This window comes from Hypoxylon trugodes (assembly GCF_022578975.1).
Source record: "Hypoxylon trugodes strain CBS 135444 unplaced genomic scaffold F4822scaffold_1, whole genome shotgun sequence".
NCBI classification, from domain to species: domain Eukaryota; kingdom Fungi; phylum Ascomycota; class Sordariomycetes; order Xylariales; family Hypoxylaceae; genus Hypoxylon; species Hypoxylon trugodes.
The window spans coordinates 4002313-4022314 of NW_026250016.1; the positions used below are offsets into that span (position 1 = coordinate 4002313).

At 45.4% G+C, this 20002-nt stretch overlaps 7 protein-coding genes across 7 annotated transcripts; 3 read left to right on the top strand and 4 right to left on the bottom strand.

The window, feature by feature from the left end:
- Positions 1-218: 218 nt before the first annotated feature.
- Positions 219-2382, top strand: F4822DRAFT_40573 (MFS gliotoxin efflux transporter glia). The gene is made up of 3 exons (XM_051458329.1): positions 219-529; positions 597-1740; positions 1804-2382. The coding sequence occupies exons 1-3, from the start codon at positions 323-325 to the stop codon at positions 2124-2126; spliced, it is 1674 nt and encodes a 557-aa protein (XP_051319973.1). The 5' UTR covers positions 219-322; the 3' UTR covers positions 2127-2382.
- Positions 2383-4521, bottom strand: F4822DRAFT_40624 (uncharacterized protein). Its single transcript, XM_051458379.1, has one exon. The coding sequence runs from the start codon at positions 3935-3937 to the stop codon at positions 2639-2641; it is 1299 nt and encodes a 432-aa protein (XP_051319974.1). The 5' UTR covers positions 3938-4521; the 3' UTR covers positions 2383-2638.
- On the bottom strand, positions 4003-6737 carry F4822DRAFT_40635 (MFS general substrate transporter). Its single transcript, XM_051458396.1, has 4 exons — positions 6310-6737; positions 6182-6255; positions 4663-6116; positions 4003-4600 (listed from the first exon to the last, which is right to left on the bottom strand). Exons 1-4 carry the CDS (start codon positions 6520-6522, stop codon positions 4485-4487), a joined length of 1857 nt encoding a protein of 618 aa, XP_051319975.1. The 5' UTR covers positions 6523-6737; the 3' UTR covers positions 4003-4484.
- A 1170-nt stretch (positions 6738-7907) lies between these two features.
- F4822DRAFT_387453 (ferrochelatase-domain-containing protein) lies at positions 7908-9818 on the bottom strand. The gene is made up of 3 exons (XM_051456801.1): positions 9336-9818; positions 8716-9280; positions 7908-8663 (listed from the first exon to the last, which is right to left on the bottom strand). Exons 1-3 carry the CDS (start codon positions 9585-9587, stop codon positions 8206-8208), a joined length of 1275 nt encoding a protein of 424 aa, XP_051319976.1. The 5' UTR covers positions 9588-9818; the 3' UTR covers positions 7908-8205.
- A 57-nt stretch (positions 9819-9875) lies between these two features.
- F4822DRAFT_387455 (ku70 protein) lies at positions 9876-12375 on the top strand. The gene is made up of 3 exons (XM_051456802.1): positions 9876-10140; positions 10193-10789; positions 10842-12375. The coding sequence occupies exons 1-3, from the start codon at positions 10081-10083 to the stop codon at positions 12111-12113; spliced, it is 1929 nt and encodes a 642-aa protein (XP_051319977.1). The 5' UTR covers positions 9876-10080; the 3' UTR covers positions 12114-12375.
- Positions 12376-12423: 48 nt separating this feature from the next.
- Positions 12424-16291, top strand: F4822DRAFT_387456 (uncharacterized protein). The gene is made up of 3 exons (XM_051456803.1): positions 12424-13136; positions 13189-14060; positions 14117-16291. The coding sequence occupies exons 1-3, from the start codon at positions 12626-12628 to the stop codon at positions 15869-15871; spliced, it is 3138 nt and encodes a 1045-aa protein (XP_051319978.1). The 5' UTR covers positions 12424-12625; the 3' UTR covers positions 15872-16291.
- A 5-nt stretch (positions 16292-16296) lies between these two features.
- On the bottom strand, positions 16297-18643 carry F4822DRAFT_40676 (guanine deaminase). Its single transcript, XM_051458424.1, has 2 exons — positions 17696-18643; positions 16297-17631 (listed from the first exon to the last, which is right to left on the bottom strand). The coding sequence occupies exons 1-2, from the start codon at positions 17943-17945 to the stop codon at positions 16430-16432; spliced, it is 1452 nt and encodes a 483-aa protein (XP_051319979.1). The 5' UTR covers positions 17946-18643; the 3' UTR covers positions 16297-16429.
- Positions 18644-20002: the final 1359 nt, after the last annotated feature.

The following is a 20002-nucleotide window of genomic DNA, read 5'->3' on the forward strand; positions in this document are numbered from 1 at the left end:
GCAAACCACCGCAGGCGACCGCATACCGCCCGCTTATCTACCCGTCTCACGTCTGAAATGCATACAATTGGTAAGCTTATTGTTGTTGATCTTCAATTGAAAATTTTCAATTAATAGGTATGTATTTTGCCTCGGGTCGATACTTAAGAGATACCGAAGCACTAGGTAGAAAGGAGGAAAGCTGTGACTTTACCCTTAAGCTTTCCGAGGCCTCATATAGCTCTACCCTGAAGAAACTGCAAGCAATGAGTCACGTTGAACTATTCTTATTTCGTCTATACGTTTAATCCTAAGTTCGACGATAATCACGGCCTAAGACAATATGAGTGTAAAAGAAAAGTCCAACTCGGCCGAAGCCGAAACCGGGACTTCCACCCCGACCAATGGAGATCTCTACGCCAACTCCGAGAAGGAAGAAAGAGGCAGCGACCAGGAGGTAGCTACTGTAGGCGAGTATCCTCACGGTTTGACGCTTTACCTCCTCGCCGGCGCGTCTATAATGAGTGTGTTCCTGATTTCCCTAGACCAAGTAAGTTCTCACCTAAGAACCCAATTCCTATTTTCTCATCGATCTTACCTCTAACATGAGATTATAGACTATCGTAGCAACGGCAATCCCCAAAATCACAGACGAATTCGGCGGTCTACACGATGTATCCTGGTACAGCGCAGCGTATTTCATGACCTTCGGCGGTCTCGAAGCAGCGTGGGGCAAGGCGTTTAAATACTTCAACATCAAATGGACATTCCTCGTCTCAATCCTCATCTTCGAAGTCGGTAGCCTGGTCTGCGGTGTTGCGCCGACTTCCAAGGCTCTGATTGTCGGACGGGTTATCGCGGGTATAGGCGGCGCTGGTATGTGTGTAGGGGGCACGAGTATCGTGGCCTTTAGCGCGGAGCCGAAATTTCGTCCTGTGTTGATGGGATTCATTGGCTTGACTTATGGTCTTGCTTCGGCACTTGGACCGCCGATTGGTGGCGCGTTTACGGAGAGGGTGACTTGGCGATGGTGTTTTTACATCAATTTACCTGTCGGTGGGGTCACTGCTGCTGTGATTCTGCGCTTCTTCCATCTTCCGAGTGCGGCCAAGACACCCGATGTTAGCCTCAGGGAGAAGCTACTACATATCGACCCCATTGGTATCGCATTGGCCATGGGAGCAATTGTATGCTTCATCCTCGGCCTTCAAAACGCAGGCACCACGCAAGCTTGGAATAGCAGCCAAGTCGTGGGTCTTCTCGTCGGATTCGTCGCTATAGCCGTCGCTTTATTCTTCTGGGAGATTTTCGTGGGTGAATACGCCATGTTGCTCCCCAGATTGTTCAAAAAGAGGGCGCTGTGGAGTACAGCCCCCTACCAATTCTTTTTCATGGGCGACTTCAACATGTTGCTTTACTACCTCCCGATATACTTCCAAAGTATCCGCGGCGCAGACCCTATCATGTCTGGTGTCGACAATTTGCCTTTCGTCATCTCGATCGGTATATTCTGCGTCGTCGGTGGTTTGGTCGTCGCTAAGACTGGCCATGCGGCGCCAACGATGTTTATTGGTGCGGCGGTGGCCACGGTCGGATGTGGTCTGCTCTACACTTATGATATTGACACCTCGACTGGTAAATGGATCGGCTACCAGATCCTCACTGGTTCTGCTATGGCTTTCTCCTCGCAGAACGCTCTGAACATCGTTCAAGCCAACGTAGGTTCTGAGGATTTGGCGGCTGTCGTTGCCAATATTTATTGTAAGTGAAAATAACCCCATTGTTTCCGAATTGTGAATTTTAACTAACCGAAATTTCAAATAGTCTTCCAAACAGTCGGAGGTGCTTTCAGTACCTCATCAGCGCAGGCAGCATTTGTAAATCAATTGGTTGCCAAACTCCCCTCTACCGCGCCCACAGTTGATCCACTTCTAGTGATCGCGACGGGCGCCACGAAGTTACGGGAAGTATTTCCTCCCGAGGAGCTTTCTGGAATTCTTCTTGCATATATGCATGGAATCAAAGCGGTTTTCGCCGTTAGTATTGCCATGTCCGGTGTCGCATTCCTGGTAACTGCTCTTATTCCCTGGAGTAGACTTCCTACACATGCGAAAGCACCGGAGGACGTCGTTGTTATGGCTGCGTAGATCGTGCTGGTGTAGAAGTATGAACTAGAGAAGTTTTAATATTTGGGGGGATTTTCAACAGCATTATTTTTTTAAATTATCTTATCTATACATAGAGATATAGATTGCTGCGGATAGAATGTTGAGATGGTCATACTTTTGGGTCTCATTGTTGTCGTATCACCCATAGAAGGCTCATACACTCGACGGGCCAAGCAAAATTGTATTGGCATTTATCATTTCTATAGTCCACATCATTATTAATAATCATTTAAAACACCTCCGCTATACCCAAAGTCCAACGTTGACCATGCCTTTCTAACGCCATTTCTGAACCATAAGATTTTTAAGCCCTCGAAACAAACACCACGCCCAACTCGCGATAATATTCAACATAGATGGAAAATTCCTCGAAGTTTCTACCTTCAACCATGCTTCAATCCCAGCTGCGCATATTGGGGAATTGTGAATCAAACATAAACGAAAGTAAATAGCATAAATCATTCACGCGACCGCCCAGCAGTCATCCATCATCAACCCACCGTCTTCTCCATCGTACTCCCCTTATCAATCCAACACCTCATCTTATCCGGCCCAACGACATAAGACCAATACATAGTAGCAAAATCATCAAACTCCCCCGCTGAATGCTGCGCCATAAGCACCTCAGGTTGAAGCGCAGCAACCAGCAACGGCGTACTATTCGCATAACACAACTCCCCCCACCTCACCGCCGACTCCGTCTCCCAAAGCCCCCTCCGTGCCGTAAACATAGCAGCACCAGGACAATCCGTCCACCCACGCGTCATGATCTGGTATATATTAAACACCGTATCAACAACCAGATGCGTGCGTCGCACACTCTCACTCAAGATCCAAAGATGCCATAACTCGCTCACGGAGTCGTATTCGCGATCTAGTTCACTGATACCCCATTGGAACGGGCGTTGGGGGAGAATAGCATCGCTTTCGGAGAAACGCTTCGCGGCGTCCCACATTTGTGTTAGGAAGCGTCGGAGGATGGGAAGTTGACGCTCGGCGGAGGCGCGCATGCGCACGGAGCCGTCGAAGAGTCGGATGAATTCGTAGATGAATAGGGCTTGCGTGCGCGCTAGATGCGCGCGGATTCCTTTGGTGCCGGTGACTGTAGGTGGAGTTTGGGATGCGAGCGCGAGGGAACGTTCTTCGGCGATTTGAAGGATTGTTCCTTTTACCGCGGGAGTGCGGTTGATGTATGCGGAAAGTGTGGTAAATGCATCTTGAAGACATGTAGGCATGCCATCTTCGTACAAACGCCGGTGAATAAAGCTATTATGACCATCCTTGACCCAGCTTTGCAGCATTTCTTCCACAGCTTGGATAAAAGGTTCCAGTGCGACGGATGTAACAGATCCTGTGTCCTTGAGGTTCTGTTGCATGATCCATGTCTCATCTCGGAGAAACCAAGGACATGATGGGTTTGGCAAGTTGACACTTTCGGGTGTAACGCCCTGAGTCGACGATGTGTTGGTGGTAGAAGATGGCGCTATTGGCATATATGGAACCACCATATCTGACAGAGAAACATCGAGATCACCAGCTCCTATGACACCCCAGTCCCCAAGATCCAATTCGCTACCCAAAGCATCGACGCCAGCATAATTCTGAAGGTTAGGAAGATCTCCAACCTGGCCATCAGACACTGGCGGATCTCTACGTCGTCGCTTAGGCTGCGGATAAACACAATACATGTCTCTGTCCAGACATCGCTGGCACTCAGGAAGTTGCTTATCGCATCTTCGTTTTGAGTCTGCGCAGGCAATACATGCTTTCTGACGGTGGGTTGCGGGCATTCTGCGGAAATTTGATTGAGGAACTTAGAACGGGTTGGGATTGGATTTGGTGGCTCTTTTTTGTCTTTGCTTATTATTTTTCATCTTGCTTATAAATCTGTGATTACTTCTGTTCATGGTACGATTAGCGGTTACACAGTAATATTGATTGGCCGGAATGACTGAAATAAATCACTACAAAGCTGACGTGGTATGCTTTGGGGGCCGCTATAATTGGTCGGTAACGTTCAAAGGCTATGAATACATGTAGTGTACCTGTAGGATTAGTATAAAAGCAATGTACTGGTTGAGATAAAGGGAGCTAATGGTGGAGGGGTTGGTTAAGCAAGGGAAGCCGTCAGCTGTAAGATAGTCCTACCACCTGTCATACGCATGTGTCAATCAAAGCGTACACCGCTTCCTGCTGGAAATCCGTGCGCAAATTCTTGGAGTGAACATATTAGCAGCAGACAAGACGACTTAAAGTATCAATAGTATCGCATATATCAAGTTTATGTATAATTATCATATTTCTTAAATGTGAAGCCCCCTTGATCGGAAGCCTCTTCTAAAGCCGTGGTAAGGTCTCGCTCTGGACCTCTTCGTCGGACATAATACCTAAATCTCGGTTATCACCCGGATCTCGCACGGGCACTGCGATATAACCGTCATCCTTGATATGGACTGTATGAAAATTAGCTGATTTCAGTCTCATCTAATTGTCGAAATAGGATATTATCACTTACGATGCGGTCTAACGAAGAAACTTCCAAGGACAGCCAGTCCAAATAGGGAAGCTAATAGGACGAAAAACGCTTGAGGAAATGTCTCTACCGTGAGGGCGTACAGTCCATTAAAAAGGGCAGGAGCAATAACTCGTCCAAGTGCGTGCAGCAGGCCGATGGCCCCCAGTAGGGATCCCACACGCTGAGCCGGAACATGTTTCGTGATGGCGCTTTGGATGGTCGCACCAGCCAAGCCACCGAAAGCTGTTCCCAGACCACACAGTACGAATAGCTGTTCTTGACGGACGAAGATGTAACCAACTGTACCCGCGGCATCACTGAGGAGCGCAATCCGCAGCAGCCACACATCTAGGTTATCGGCGCCGGAGTTCGTCTCAACCACGTTCGTGTCACCACTTTCACGTCTTTGACGCCGTAACGGCCGTACACGGAAGATGTAATTGATGACGGGTAGAATGCAGAGGAGAATAACAACACGTACCATACTAACGATCGATACAAACCTAGAGGCTTCAAGGGTTCCCCATTTGAATATGTACTCGGAATATAGCACAATGACGGTACCCGCGCCCATTGCCGAAGATAATATCATCGTATCGATAAGGGCAAGGAGGATTAGGTTCCGTCGCAAGGGGCCATTGTTTCTCCCACTTGGGATGAGTATTTTAAGAGGCGCCAGTGGATTCGCGCTTAGAACTACTGGTAACCAAGTTCCCATATGATCATCCAGGAATGAAGCGACCCGCGGTCCGACAAAGTTCTCGACTGAACCGGGAAGTCCTGATCTCAGCTGCACGGCCGTGGCTTCGTTTTCTTCTCGGTGCTTTTCGCGTGCCGCCATTTGACGTTTCTTAGATATCGATTCCGGCAAACAGAACCAAAAGAACAGGATAACGACGGCGTGGCAGCCAAGAACCACGTAGAATATCGATACCAACGATCCAGTCCATTTGACGAAGTATCCGGCAAGAAGAGGACCAAAAGCTAACCCAGTAAACAGACATGCGTGAAGATAGCCGATATGTACGCCACGTTTAGACGGAGGAGCGCAGTCACTCGTATACGAGTTACCCAGTATACTGCCCGCTGTGAAGGAGCCAGTAATGCCATCAAAGAGAGCACCCAGGATTAACCAGTGGTAGTTCACTGTTTCGGGGTATTTCGCGGCTAGTATGGTGATGAATTCATTAACCAGACCACCACATGATGATATCACCATGAGGCGTTTTCGACCATATCGATCAGACATTGCTCCTAGCTTTGGTGCCGTGAAAGCACTCAGAGCCCCGGTGAGTGCGCTTATAACTAGAGTAAAGGTCGCAACACTCTTCTGAACTGCAGGTATATCGTTACATTGAGGATTGTCGGCGCCCATGATTATTGGCGCATATTTGAAATTCGGATCAATCAACTGGCGTTCGCTGAAATAATTGCGACACACTAAGTCGACAATTCTAACAAGTCACCATTGTAAGCAAGTTTTCCTTCATGAAGGGGTTAATGCTGTTACGCGACTTACAAGTTGAGCTTTGGCACAATGATGCCGCCAAATGCAAGTGTGAACAGGAAATATGGCCCAAGAAGCCAATAAACCTGATCGCGGTAGTTAGATTCAACTTCTCTCGGCTCTATTCGCGCACGACTTACCGAGGGTCTCCGATACCACGGGGAATCAACAAAATCTTCGTAACCTATCCAACTTTCCTGTCTCTTTCTATTATCACCACTTTCTGATCCATCATCTGAACTACCTGTGCCGACCAGCGGACTTGTTTCGGTTGCTTCCTCGCGTCCATCTTCCTCGTCTATCATCACTATCTGCTGGCTATCCTTCTTGGTAGGTTGGGCCGCGCTCGTCATTTTGACTATTTAGTATGTGTTTTGCACAATCTCCGGAATAATTCAGTCAATTACGTTGAGCACCGCTTGTTGCGAGTGCGTAAACTGAAGGTAACGGATGCGCGCATACGCTCGAGTGGTGTGACTTAGTATTGGCCGACGATGCCGGAGGTTCGTGATATGACTCGGGTTCTCGGCATGAAGTCGTCGTATGGGGTATATAGTAATGGTTAATTGGCCAATTGTAAATAATGGTCCTTAGTCTAATCTTTTATCTGTTCCGACGGACTTGGAGTTTGTTTTCTATCTTGATAATCTGTTGAGTAGAAGAAAAATGAAATGGTTGCGAGAGAGTGTGGATGTATACTTGATGCTTCGAAAGTCTAATTATATGTAATCTAGAATGTCATTGGTCCAACTAAATGAATGATGTGTGTAATGAAGAATCCAATTAAAGCCTAACTCTGTCGAAGATTCGAAAGTTCCAACGTCCGGAAAGTGCCAGCGCTAGACGTTGGGGAAATGGGAATGATGCGAAAGTTACGACGAGAATGAACGAGTTAGGTAGGCGCAGGTCGGCGCAGGTAGGGTACGAAAGATAAGCTAGTTCTATCATCGAATCCCACATCGTCGGGATCCTGTGGGTCCGGGTTAGTCCATCTGTCCATGTCATCAACGTGGGATCAATACAATGGCTATATACATGATATCCATGATTATGGCTGTGCGCTGTACTCTTTTTCATCTACCTAAGTATTATTATTCCACTCAACAACCTAGTAAAAATATTAAGTCGTCTTACGCGAGAAAACAGCTTGTTAATTCTATACAAGTATCTAAGTACCTAAGTATCTACATGCATAAAATATGCTGTGTTTCAGGCACTAGCCAAGTAGAGTAATGTTTTGGGTTTGTAAGCCCATCAAGGTGCGCCAGTGTACACTATCGGAAGTGGGCACCCGTGGTGCAATACGCACATAAGGTTGGGGATCCTGGGTCTGATCATATCGTTGTTCCTGGTAAAAATGCATGGGGTACAGTAGATACGATTTATAATGGGCTAATCTATCTCCGTGCTTTTTGCCACGGATCCGCAAACCCTTAAATTGTGATTCAAAAAAGCAATTGCTGCTAGTTTCGATGTACCTAGATATGGGAGATACAGACAAATTGAAATCAGAGGGATAAAAAGTAATTGTATCTGATACAAACTAGATAAAGGGAGATGCATTGAAGTGTTGCGACGCCTGAACTTGGCAGAGGGCGACGATAGGTTTAGCTGATTGATGTCATGGCCAGCACATCGATGACGCATCATCTTTTATGGGGGTACTTGGTACATTTGTAGGGATTCGGCAGCTCGTTAAGGTCCGACCACTGTGCTTATAGCATCCTCCTATATCACAATTAGTCAGCTTAGGTACTTATGAGGATTCAGTGAACTTGCTATAGATACACAAGTGGGATGTAAGATCATTAAGTTCTAGGGATAACGTGGCCATCCAAAGCATTTATCGGTAAGTCGTACATATCATGAAAACAAGATTCCTGCAAAAGCAGAGAATGTAGTAGTCTACCCAAATAATGTACATACAAAACGCCCACGCAAAATGTCGATGTTTTTTTTGAAGCCATAATGAGTACACGCTCGTTTGCATCCTCAAATATGTACACTCGTTTTCGAGTAAAGGGGGTATATACATCTTACACCGCGAATGCATTTTCCTGTCCGGCGAAGAACTTCTTCGACTCGGCACATCGTTCACTCTTGCAGCCAGGACACCTAAGACCCATCTGATAAGAGCATGCTATGCCACTATCCAAGTGACTCTTTGCGAGGTTTGCAAGCGCATCAATGAAGATGGGGTTGCCGTTTAGACTTTCTACCCGCTTCACAGTATCCTCGTGGCCGGATTCTCCAATTACCTCTTTGTCGAGTTCAAATAACGTCTCGATGTGATCAGATGTAAATGCGATAGGAATTAGAACGAGATCTTTTTGTCCCTTTGCGATGTACTCCTCAACTGAGCTTTGAGTCTGGGGTCCAAGCCAGGGCTGAGGTCCGACTTGCGATTGCCAACATAATCTATATGGATTGGCGAATTTTAGTCGTTGCATTACAGCATATACTGTAGCGGCAACTTCAGCAGGATATGGGTCACCTAAATCAATGTCAATGAGAAGCGCCTTGGATATAACACTCGCAGTTCTTACCTCTATTAACCACGGTCATGGGCAAACTGTGGGCTGAGAATAATAATACGACTCGGCTACGTCGGTCCTCCGGATATTGTTCTAGAGTTTTCTCGATGTTGCTGGCAAAGGCTTCTACTAAGCCTGGATGAACCGGCCACCTATCAATGACGCTCCATTGAATTGCACCAGGCCCATCTTTACCTTCTAATCGTTGCCGCCACTTCCACAGCTCGTTAAGACTGCTTCCTGTCGTAGAGCAAGAGTATTGAGGATACTGTGTAAACGCCACTGCTCTTCCTCCCTTACCCTTCCCAAACCCGTCCGCAAGTAGTCTATTGTACATTTCTTCGGTTAAAGGGTTCGCATAACGGAAGGCGACGTATGGTTTATGTGGCGCTGTCTCCGGCGATATTCGGTCGAGAATCTTGCACATCTCTTCGTTCTGGTATTCCGACCATTTTCGAATAGGTGATCCGCCGCCGATCTCTGCATATTGTTTTTGAATCTTCGGGGTTCTTCGGCTCGAGATAAGGGGTCCGAGGTAATTCTGTAGTCGACCTAATGGGATCAAATCGGCATCTGCCTATTTACAATTAGAATCGCGTATGAAAACGGAATCATGCATTGAAGGAACATACAAACAGACGACTTAGGAAATCGCCAACTTCGTCCACTGTTGAAGGACCACCCATATTCAGGAATACCATTGCTGTCGGTCCCTTCGATCCGGCTGCATTTTGGGTGACAGGCGGTACAGGTGTTGCGAAAGACCTCGTTTGTGGCGCATTGGTCTTTGAAAATCGGAGACTTAATGACGAAGGAGAGCTGACAGTCGCAGAACCAGCTGCTGCTCTGCGCGAGAGGTGCGCGACAGAATGCCACGTCGTCATATCGCACAAATTCAGTCTCTCCAATACAATTAGATAAAATGGTCAAAATGAAGTATGAGCCAACAAGTTGAAAAGGGATATCTTCGACAAATCAATGAATTCCGCCTATGAAAAAGTCAAAAAGTTAGCCGTGAATTAATTGAAATAAGCTCAGACTCGGCATCCGAGAGTCCGGGTCCGATCAGCTTCTGTGAGATTGGCCAATGAAATCTGTTCAATTTCCTAGCAGTTCCAGAATTAGGTAGAGATCACCTGACGTGGCGATTATTTCAGCAAACCACTTTACATCATACGCGGTCAATCGCGGTAGCTGCCTAAGAAGGTACCCATGTATTTAAGCTCCACGGTAGTAGCTATGCACCCAGGAGTTGAATTGGAAAGAGACCATTTGTGAAAATTTAACTCAGCATACAATTTCTTTTTTTTCCTTTCTCAGTGCATTAGGCACATACATATTCCCCCTCTACCTACGACAGTCACAATAAAATCCATAATGGCCGACCATTACGAGAAGCGAGAGGAGGAAGATGATGAAGATGAGATTGGTGAACAGGTATTTTTCTACGCCTCGGGTTGTGAAAATACACTCATTAAATACCATTCAGGATTACAAAGCACAAAAAGATGCTCTCATTTTTGCCATCGACGTTAGCGAGTCGATGCTTCGGCCGCCTCCTGAATCAAATGACAAGAAAGCAGACAAAGACCCACCTGTATATGCAGCTCTCAAATGCGCATATCAAGTGATGCAGCAACGGATCATATCGAATCCCAAGGATATGATGGGTATAATACTTTTCGGCACTGAAAAGACAAAATACCGAGATGATCAGAATCTTCCATATGCGCATTGCTATGTCTACACCGACCTAGACATCCCCGCTGCTGAAGACGTGAAGAACTTAAAGGACCTTGTTGAAGAAGGGGAGGACGCAGATGAAGTCCTTGTACCAGCGAGCGAGGATGCCCAAATGTCGCATTTGCTTTTCCTAGCAAATAATCTTCTCACTACTAAAGCGCCGAACTTCGGGTCTCGAAGACTGTTCATTATCACGGACAATGATAACCCACATAAGGGTAGCAAGCAAATTAAAGAAACCGCAGCATGTCGTGCCAAGGACTTGTACGACCTAGGTGTGACTATCGAGCTCTTCGCGATCACTCGTGGTGATGAGAAGTTTGACTTTAGTAAATTTTACAATGTAGGTTTCAACTAGTGTTTAGTATTTTGGTTTCCTCACTGACAGAGCCCAGGACATCATTTATCGGGATCCAGTTGTTGAGGAAGCACACCCAGGAAAAGTCTCGACATCCAAGTCTGGCAATGGTTTGACTCTTCTCAATTCGCTTATATCCAACATCAACTCGAGGCAAACTCCAAAACGAGCATATTTCAGCAATATGCCACTTGAGCTTGGCCCTGGACTACAAATTTCCGTTAAGGGATACAATATCATTCAAAAGCAAGTCCCAGCTCGTAGCTGTTACGTCTGGTTAGACGGCGAGAAGGCCCAGATTGCTTCGGGCGAAACTGCTCATATTGCCGAAGATAGCGCCAGAACAGTACAGACGGGTGAGGTGAAGAAAGCTTATAAATTTGGCGGCGAATACGTTTATTTCAGCGAGGATGAGCAAAAGTCAATCAGACAATTCGGAAATCCGATAATCCGAATAATCGGCTTCAAAGATAGGTCAAAGCTAGGGTTTTGGGCCTCCATTAAGAAGTCCATCTTCATTTTCCCCAGTGAAGATGGTTATATCGGATCATCACGTGTCTTCACTGCATTGTGGCGAAAACTTCTAGACTCCAAGAAAATTGGTATCGCATGGCACATCGCTAGAACGAACGGCAATCCGCAGTTGGTTGCCATTATACCCTCCAAGGCGCAGTCAGACCAGAAGTCGGGAATGGATTTTATACCAGCTGGTTTATGGCTATATCCGATTCCATACGCCGACGATGTACGCGAGGGTCCTGCAGATGTGAAATTAATTCGAACCACGGACGCGTTAACGGATATGATGAACAAGATCATTGGCAATTTGCAATTACCAAAAGCCACTTACAACCCCGCCAAATATCCGAACCCCGCGCTCCAATGGCATTATAAAATTCTTCAAGCCCTCGCACTGGAGGAAGAAGTACCTGAGAAGCCAAACGACGCAACTGTGCCGAAATATAAAGCCATTCACACTAGGTGTGGTGAATACATCCAGGGATGGTCCCGTATTGCGGATGATGTCTTGGGCTTGATAAAGGATGCCAAGGCTCTCAAGCGGGAAATGGAATCTGACGATGATGAAGCGCCTAAACCAGCAAAGAAACCGAGGACGACGGCAACAAAAGCTTCTGGTAGTACGGGGTTGAGCAATGTCGAGCTGAAGAAGAAATACAATGATGGCACCCTATCAAAATTGACGGTAGCTGACTTGAAGCCAATCCTCAACGACCGCGGGATTGACTCCAAAGGATTGAAGAAGACACTCGTCGAGAGACTAGAGGAGTGGGTTATCGACAATGTGTGAGGAATTTCAGATGGCTGGGAATATCTATCGGTTAAGGCTAGAGCACTTGTAAATCAGCTTTCGGCGTTGTGGATGGCTCAGTGATATGCTCTTCAACTAGGGACGATGTACCCATAGTGTATAAAATCATTCTCATTCACATTGGTATCTGTGAGGCTATTCTATAAAAAACATGTAATCGAAAGAGATGAACGTGTCTGAATTTGATGGTTGAAAATATAAGGTACCGAGGTACTTATGCCAATCTAATCTGACTAACCCCGCCTTAAAAGCGACTAACCTAGTCTGGTTAGTGACTTAGTGAGCGTTTGTTCAGCGCTTCGGGCCTTATGTACTTTTAGCCCCGGAGCAACGACTCGGATTTATTCCCAACCTGCAAACGCGTCTAAATACTATCCACTCCACCTTTGCAGCTACATTTCCGTCCCGTCGCATCACATGCGCGGTACAAACGGCGACCCTCGGGGGCCGTAGAACTTACCAGTTCTAATGATCCTTGAGTCGTCGTCGTAATGGATCTCCTTCTAGATACCTCGAGAGGGAATATTGTCTGTAACTCCGTCCAAGAAGTCCAGGACAAACTACATCATAGTCTCGCCTCGAAGCTATCTGACACGCGAGCCGAACATGCCTCATTGACATTCGAGCTCCGCCATAATACGATATTCCATTTGAGCGCCGATGCCGAGAGCAACTCAAACGATGGCACCGTCAATCCTGGGAACCCTGTGCATCAATATGCCATCGCGCGATCCGTAAATGTCCTCGAAACAGTACAGAATCAACCTCCCGATGACCCCGTCCTTCAGCGAACCGTCGCAAAGCATATAGTCGGCGCAATAGGAGTAATCGATAGTAGTTCATGGATTGCCCGAGAGGTTTCCAGGAATGCACAAGGCTGGACGTTTACATACATTTGTAAAGATTCGTTGCTAGCATGGAATCGCGCGAATGCAAAAAATACCGAAAGACCTGTAATTGGCAGCCATAGCGGGCCGGGAAGCCTTGATCCGACCAATTCCTGTAAGAATGACATGTCACTTTCATTAAAACAAGGATTCTAACACTATAATAGCCCGTCCCGCCTTCGATTGTCGAGGAACTCTCTCCGTCGCCTTCTCCAAATCCGCCAGAGGCGTCATCGTCAAGTACAGCCACACACCTATCCATAAGACCGTTCAACAATTAATGGACCTTCTCGCACCTCCTCCACAGCCCGCACCCGTTAATAAGAACAATGGAAATAGTCGGAGAACTTCTAAGGTCAGGCGACCTCCGCCGACGGAAGGTGAGGAGGGACCTCGTAGAAAGCGCCCAAAGAAGAAGCGAAAGGCGCCGGAAGCACCGATGGGAGAGCCAGCGATTGGGGATGGTCAAAATACTGCGACCAATACCGAATCGCAGAGTGTTGAGCCTCAGGGCACCAATCCGAGCGATCCCCGTATGATGCCGGTTTTGAACGTCCATCCCGAGGAGGCCGAACGACGAAGACAATTGGCACTAGATCTCCTTAATGCCAGAGGCATTGACCCCACTACACTATCTGCTGAACAATTTAGTATCTTTTCCAACCAGGCGCCGGATCTTCAGGCTACTTCCCTGGAGATGTTGGCGAGATATGGTGCGGAAAGATTGAGAATTGTTCATCCGAGCGACGAGGGCCGCTCTTCAACAAATTCGACTCCAGCCCAGGAGCAATCCGCCAACGTAACTTCCGCAGGCGGTTCTGCGTCAGTACCCACCTCGGGAACAACCGAGACACCGACCAAGAAGAAGCGTACAAGAGGAAAGGCTTTGAAGAACCAAAAAAACGAAGTTCCTATCGCTGATGGTGCAGTCCTGCCGGTAGAACAGAGCGGTGAGGTTGGGACTACGAGTTCTACCCTAAAGCCATCGGGAAGGAAGACGCGTGGTAGTTGCAAGACCTGCAAGGACAGAAAGGTCAAAGTAAGTAACTGGATAGCATGTTTCCTTAGTGATATCTCTTTGCTAACAGGGGACAGTGTACGAAGCAGCACCCGACATGCTCGGTCTGTAAAGATGCTGGCTTAGAATGCGTCTATCTACTAGCAAAACCACGCCCAAAGTCGGAGAAGCCCGCTACTAAAGCAGCAGAAGTTGAGGATTCTGATGTACCCGGAGAAATGGAGCAATTCCAAGCGTTAAATCAAGTACAACAAGAAACAGCATTAGTGTCACCAGCTCCACGCTCTCCAAGCCCTCAAGTCCAAATGCTAATGCAGCACTCGGCACCAACTATCGTTCCACCACCTCTAGATCCTGACAATGAGGAATTTATTCCGGATCCTAACATTTTGTCGGGCCCTACTGAGCATAGTCACACCACAACAAACCCTCCGCCATCTCAGTACTACCAAGATAGTCACACTGGCCTCACATTCCCGCAAAATCCTCAAATGTCATCTGGACATACCACTATGCCAACCTTGACATTCCCCGAATCTCAAACGCGTGAGACTCGATCTCCGACCTCACCTAATATGACATTTTCATCAACGGCTCATCATAATGAACACCAGTCGGGGTTAGGCTATACCCAACCAGTCGTGGCAACACATCAGAAGAAGCCGAGCACATCGACCTCCGGCCGTCGCAGTCTTCCAACAGCTAGTCAAAATAGACCAACACCAGTACCAGCACCAGTTATTCCGCAACATGCATCTAACTGGAATGCCTCACACACGACAGTACACACTGCGTCGACATCACCAACATTGACTAAGCAGCAAGAACCCAAACGGTCGAGATCGCGTAAATCAGGAGTGGAGGCAAGCCAACAAGCACACGATAGCTTAAATCAAGTTATGGCAATACCACAAGCCGTAGTGCAACAACAAAGTCAGCCCTCATCTGCAACAAGTTCACCATATCAGGCTGCGGCTCAGCCAAAGTCCCGACAAGGCCATAGATCACGAACAAATACACCCGTCGCGTACACCTCACGCCCCCTGCCTCAGGCTCCGCAAGCCGCAGTCAATCCGCCGTACAACACAACACCATCAACCTCAATTCCGAACTATGACTCTTATTCGCGTTATGACAACTCGACCCAGGCCCAGGCCCAATATGATGGCATGAGTAATGAGCAGAGCTCATCTCGCATCACATACAAGCCTGGCGCGTATCGACCAAACCCGGTCACCACAACGTCGACTTCGTACTCATCAGCCCCAGCATATGACCATGCTCGCACTACGACACCATCAAACCCGCTTTTGCAGGCCTTCAGCCCGTCCGTCGGATACAATTCTCATAGTGCTACCGGCACCCAATGGCCAACTTCACAGACCAGAGGAAACCAGCAGAACGCCCAGGCACATACAAATACCGCACGTCCTACGGCGTCAACAACGACCTCAACGACCCATAGTTATGGAACCAGGGAAGCTGAGCCACAGGCTCAACGTCAAGCCCCATCTTATAATCAGCCCCAATCCCAGCCCCAGTCCTACGGTTCTTACTCTAGTACACAACAGGCAAACACCAATCAGCAGCAAACGCAGCAGAATTGGTACGGCTTCCAAAACCCCAATACCAATAACAACGGTAGCAACACAAACCAAAGCAGCTACCATAGTACCCGAAGCGGTAAATACAGCGGTACTGGAAGCTCTAGTCAGCCTGCGTATAATAATCACGGATCCAATGTACCCAACTACTCGGGACACGGATATGGCTCCGGCGCGGACGATCAGGCCTTGTACGACATACTAAGGGCTAGTGGTCCTACGCATTAAGATGTGCATAGTAGCACATACTGTCCGCTGGGCACTATACCGCCTACTAAGAAATGTAGAACGCGGAAACAACATGGAAGGAACGAAAATGATGGTAGAGAGGGGGTAAATACACCCTACACGTGTACGAATGAAACAGCACATTCAGTTGGCTGGATAGGAATAAGGCTATTATGGAATTGCTATGGTGTTAGGTCACGATACCAAAAGTATCTTTAAGTGAGTTTTTGGTTGTGAAGTTTTTTCAGGTGTGTAGGTACATATGGCTAAAGATTCCCAATGATACCATTTTTGCTTTTATTACAGAGCATTAGGCTACTTGCAGGACAGGAGAGCAGATTCGGCTCAGGCATTAGCAATGAGGCAAAATAATAAATATTCTGTACATGTTCGACTTGGCATATCACTGTCTCATTTGCATGTTGTGTTTACGCAGGTTGAATATTAAGAGCTGTATACTAAATACGTCTAAGTCAGTATGTACTCTACCACACACCCTTTATTTACGGAGCTAAATTCATCGCCTTCCTCCTTCGTACTTAGGTATTTACCGCGATTTCATATCCGCTCATGCACGAGCCGTCCCCTCACCCAGACTTTCCTCACATTACGATCATCTCCATTGAACACCCACTTTGCCACACGCTCCTCCCACTTCTCCCAACCGAAGATATCCACGTTTCCCCTATCGAGGGTATCGTCTTCTTCGGGTGTCTCGTCGACTAGCCCTAGGCCGATAAGCTGCGCGTCCCACTCCATGCCGACCTCAAAACCACCGATTCGGTCCACGAGTCCAACGATCGAAGCCCCGCCGCGTGTCGCTAAATGCAGAACTTCTTCAACGCTTAGTCTAGCGCGCTCGGTCCCTTTTGCTTTTTGTATAGTCTTGTTTCCGTTAGTTTCGTTGTACTCGTTGCCCTTCTTCGGCATGACCAAGTGATTTGAGACCAAGGCTGCCTGCCGCGCCGCCTCGAGTACGCTGCTGCTATATCCGCCGCTGACGTCCGTGCCAAGGCCCACGCCAATACCCTTATCAAGCAGCCATCTGACACGTGCTTCACCGCTCGTTAGGGCGGAATTACTACACGGACAATGGGATACTCCGGCGCCACGTTTCGCAATAAGATCCGCTTCTTCATCCGAAAGATGGATGGCGTGCGCTAAGATTGTTTTGGTACCTAGTAACCCATGGGCATCGTACACACCGGTATAATGGGGAAATTCAGGAAAAGTATCTTTTACCAACTTCAATTCGTCGACGTTCTCTGAAATGTGGGTTTGAATAGGTATTCCCGTCTTCTCGTGTAGTTTACCAAGGCTTGTCATAGCTTTGCGGGAGCAGGATGGCGCGAAGCGGGGTGTCAATATTGGACTCACGAGGGTATATCCCGGATCGATTTTGTGGATGTGGTCGATAGTTTGTTGTGTCGCGATGAGAGACTGTGCGGCGGACTCATCGAGGTAGTAGTCTGGACCCATGGCGTCCATACATACACGGCCTATGAATGCGCGTTGGCCCATAGATAGGCATAGGTCGGCAAGAAGATTGGTGGATGGAACATGGATGGTAGCGTAGTAAGTGGCTGTAGTGGTTCCGTGGGCCAAGGCTCGTCGGACGCATCGTGTGTATACTCTACGAGCTTTTGGGAGGGAGGATAGAGAAGCTTCCATGGGGAATGTGTAGGTGTTGAGCCAATCTAGTAGTGTTGACTTGCCAAAAATGCCTACATTTGGGTATTGTGGTGCATGAATATGAGTATCTAGTTCTGATTAGCTAATACATAGGGGAAGGCGCTTTGGTTGGAAGATAATGAATGTACTTACCAATAAAACCCGGGAAGAAGAATTGGCCATCTTTCGTAGTAGTAACAACGACGTCATCAGCTTTCCAGCCTAACTTAGGATATATCGTGTCCTCGGCCTTCTTTTGGTCGCACTTTTGTTCAACAGCAACGATCTTGCCCGACTTTTCCACGCAGATGGCGGTATTGTGAAGATACTGGAGTTCACCCAGGCTAGTGCTGTGTATGAATAAGCCCAGGAATAACTGGTTCTTGTTGCCTTGAGGTGCCATATCGATTCCTCCTTCTCGGTTGCTCACTTAAATTTCTTGTCTGTCCAACTCTCCCCCCTTGGACCCTGATATAAGTTCTGAGTTCAGGGTTCGGATCTTTCCATAAAACCCACAGAAACAGGCCACTCGCTAAATTTCTTGGATTCCACGTTGTGATATGGAATGGTGTCGTGAGATGTGACCTGTACCGTGATACCAGGTTGACCCAGCCCAATGTCACTTATTACTCCTTCAACCACACCGGCTTTGGTCCGCGTTTGACCCGGCCGTACAACGAGGTTTCCTCGGAAGCGACTGGGATCTTGGCGTGAATAAATGACTCTTATTCTGGGCTTTTTGATGGGAAGCGCGCCAAAGATGATGTAACTGAATCCGAGGAAGATTTTGCCATCCACGGGGAATCTTTGGAGAAGGATGACTGAAGAAGGCAATTATATGAGAAATAAATGAAGGCTTAGAAATAGTGAAGGAGCCATTTACCTAGGTACGTACGCTAGATTAACTCTCGAGTGATGCTAGATAAGGTACATAGGTAGTATAAGGCAGGCGCGAGGTATCTGTACCTTCCTTGGTACATGTATCCACTTCCAGATTAGGTGAGATGGCGTTCCTGCATTTACTAGGGCCTACCCTGTTCACCTAAGTATGACGGGTCGCGACGTAAAGGTAAGAGCAACGTGCGTACTATTTAACGGAAGTGTCCACCGGCGTACAGCGTCCTTTAGTGACGCCCGATACAAACCGGTCAGCGCCGGTACCCGGATACAGGGGGTTCTCATTGGCGCCAACTACGCCGCAAACCCCCACTGAGGATTAAGTTATCATCCATTATCCATAAGTACCATCGTAGGTACCTATCCGATTACTCGTTAAGCATTAATAACGAGATGATGTTTATTTAAAATTTCTTAAATTATTATGTTTTTTTTTTCATTTATTTTTAAAAATTTTTTAATAAAAAATAAAAAATAATTATTTTATTAATTATAATTATTAATTTTTATTAAATATATTATTATAAAAAATAAATTATTTTTTTAAATTAATTATTTATAATTATTAATATTTAATTAATATATATATTAATAAAATAAATAATTAATTAATTAATAATATTTATAATTTTATTAAATTAATTTTTATTATAATTAAGATTATAATATTATAACGAACTTATGTTTCGGGAAAGTATAATCATTGTTAAATTAATTAATTTAAAATATTTTAATTTAAAAGTAATAATATTAATAATAAGTTAAATAATTAAATATAATTTATTTATTAAAAAAGTTTAAAATTTTCTTATTATATTTAAAAGAATAATTTTAAATTAATAATTAAAGAATTATAAAAAAAAATAATTAAATATATAAGAGATTTTTAATAATTTATATAAATATTTTTTATTCTTTTATATTAAATATATTAAATATGTTTTTTATATTAAAAATGTTATTAATTAACATATTAAAGTATTTAAAATTGTTATTATAAATTAACTTATAAGGGACTTTTATTAAAAACATAAAAACGAAACATTAATAACTTATTACGATTAAGTTTTAAATTAATATATTAAGATTTAATATATTATAATATATTATAATAACCTTAAATAAAAAAAGAAAAAAAATATTTATATAATTTATGATGAACTTATGCCTCGGAGAGGTATAATCGCTGCTGGATTGGCTAATCTAAGGTGTTTTAATTTAAAGGTAATAATATTAATAATAAGTTAAATAGTTAAATATATTCTGTTTATTAAAGAGGTTTAGAATCCTTTTATTATATTTAAAAAAATAATTTTAAATTAATAATTAAACAATTATAAAAAAATGATTAAATATATAAGAGATTTCTTTTTTATATATTTTTTATTTAAGTGGTCTTTATTTCTTAGATAGAGATTTTCAGAGATCTCTTTTCTGTTTATCTCTATGATGTTCTTAGAAACCTCCTTTTTATTTATCTTTATAATATTCTTAAAGATCTTTAAAGGTTATTATATAAACTTTAATATATAATCTTTGTTACTTTCATAAAGACCTCCTTTA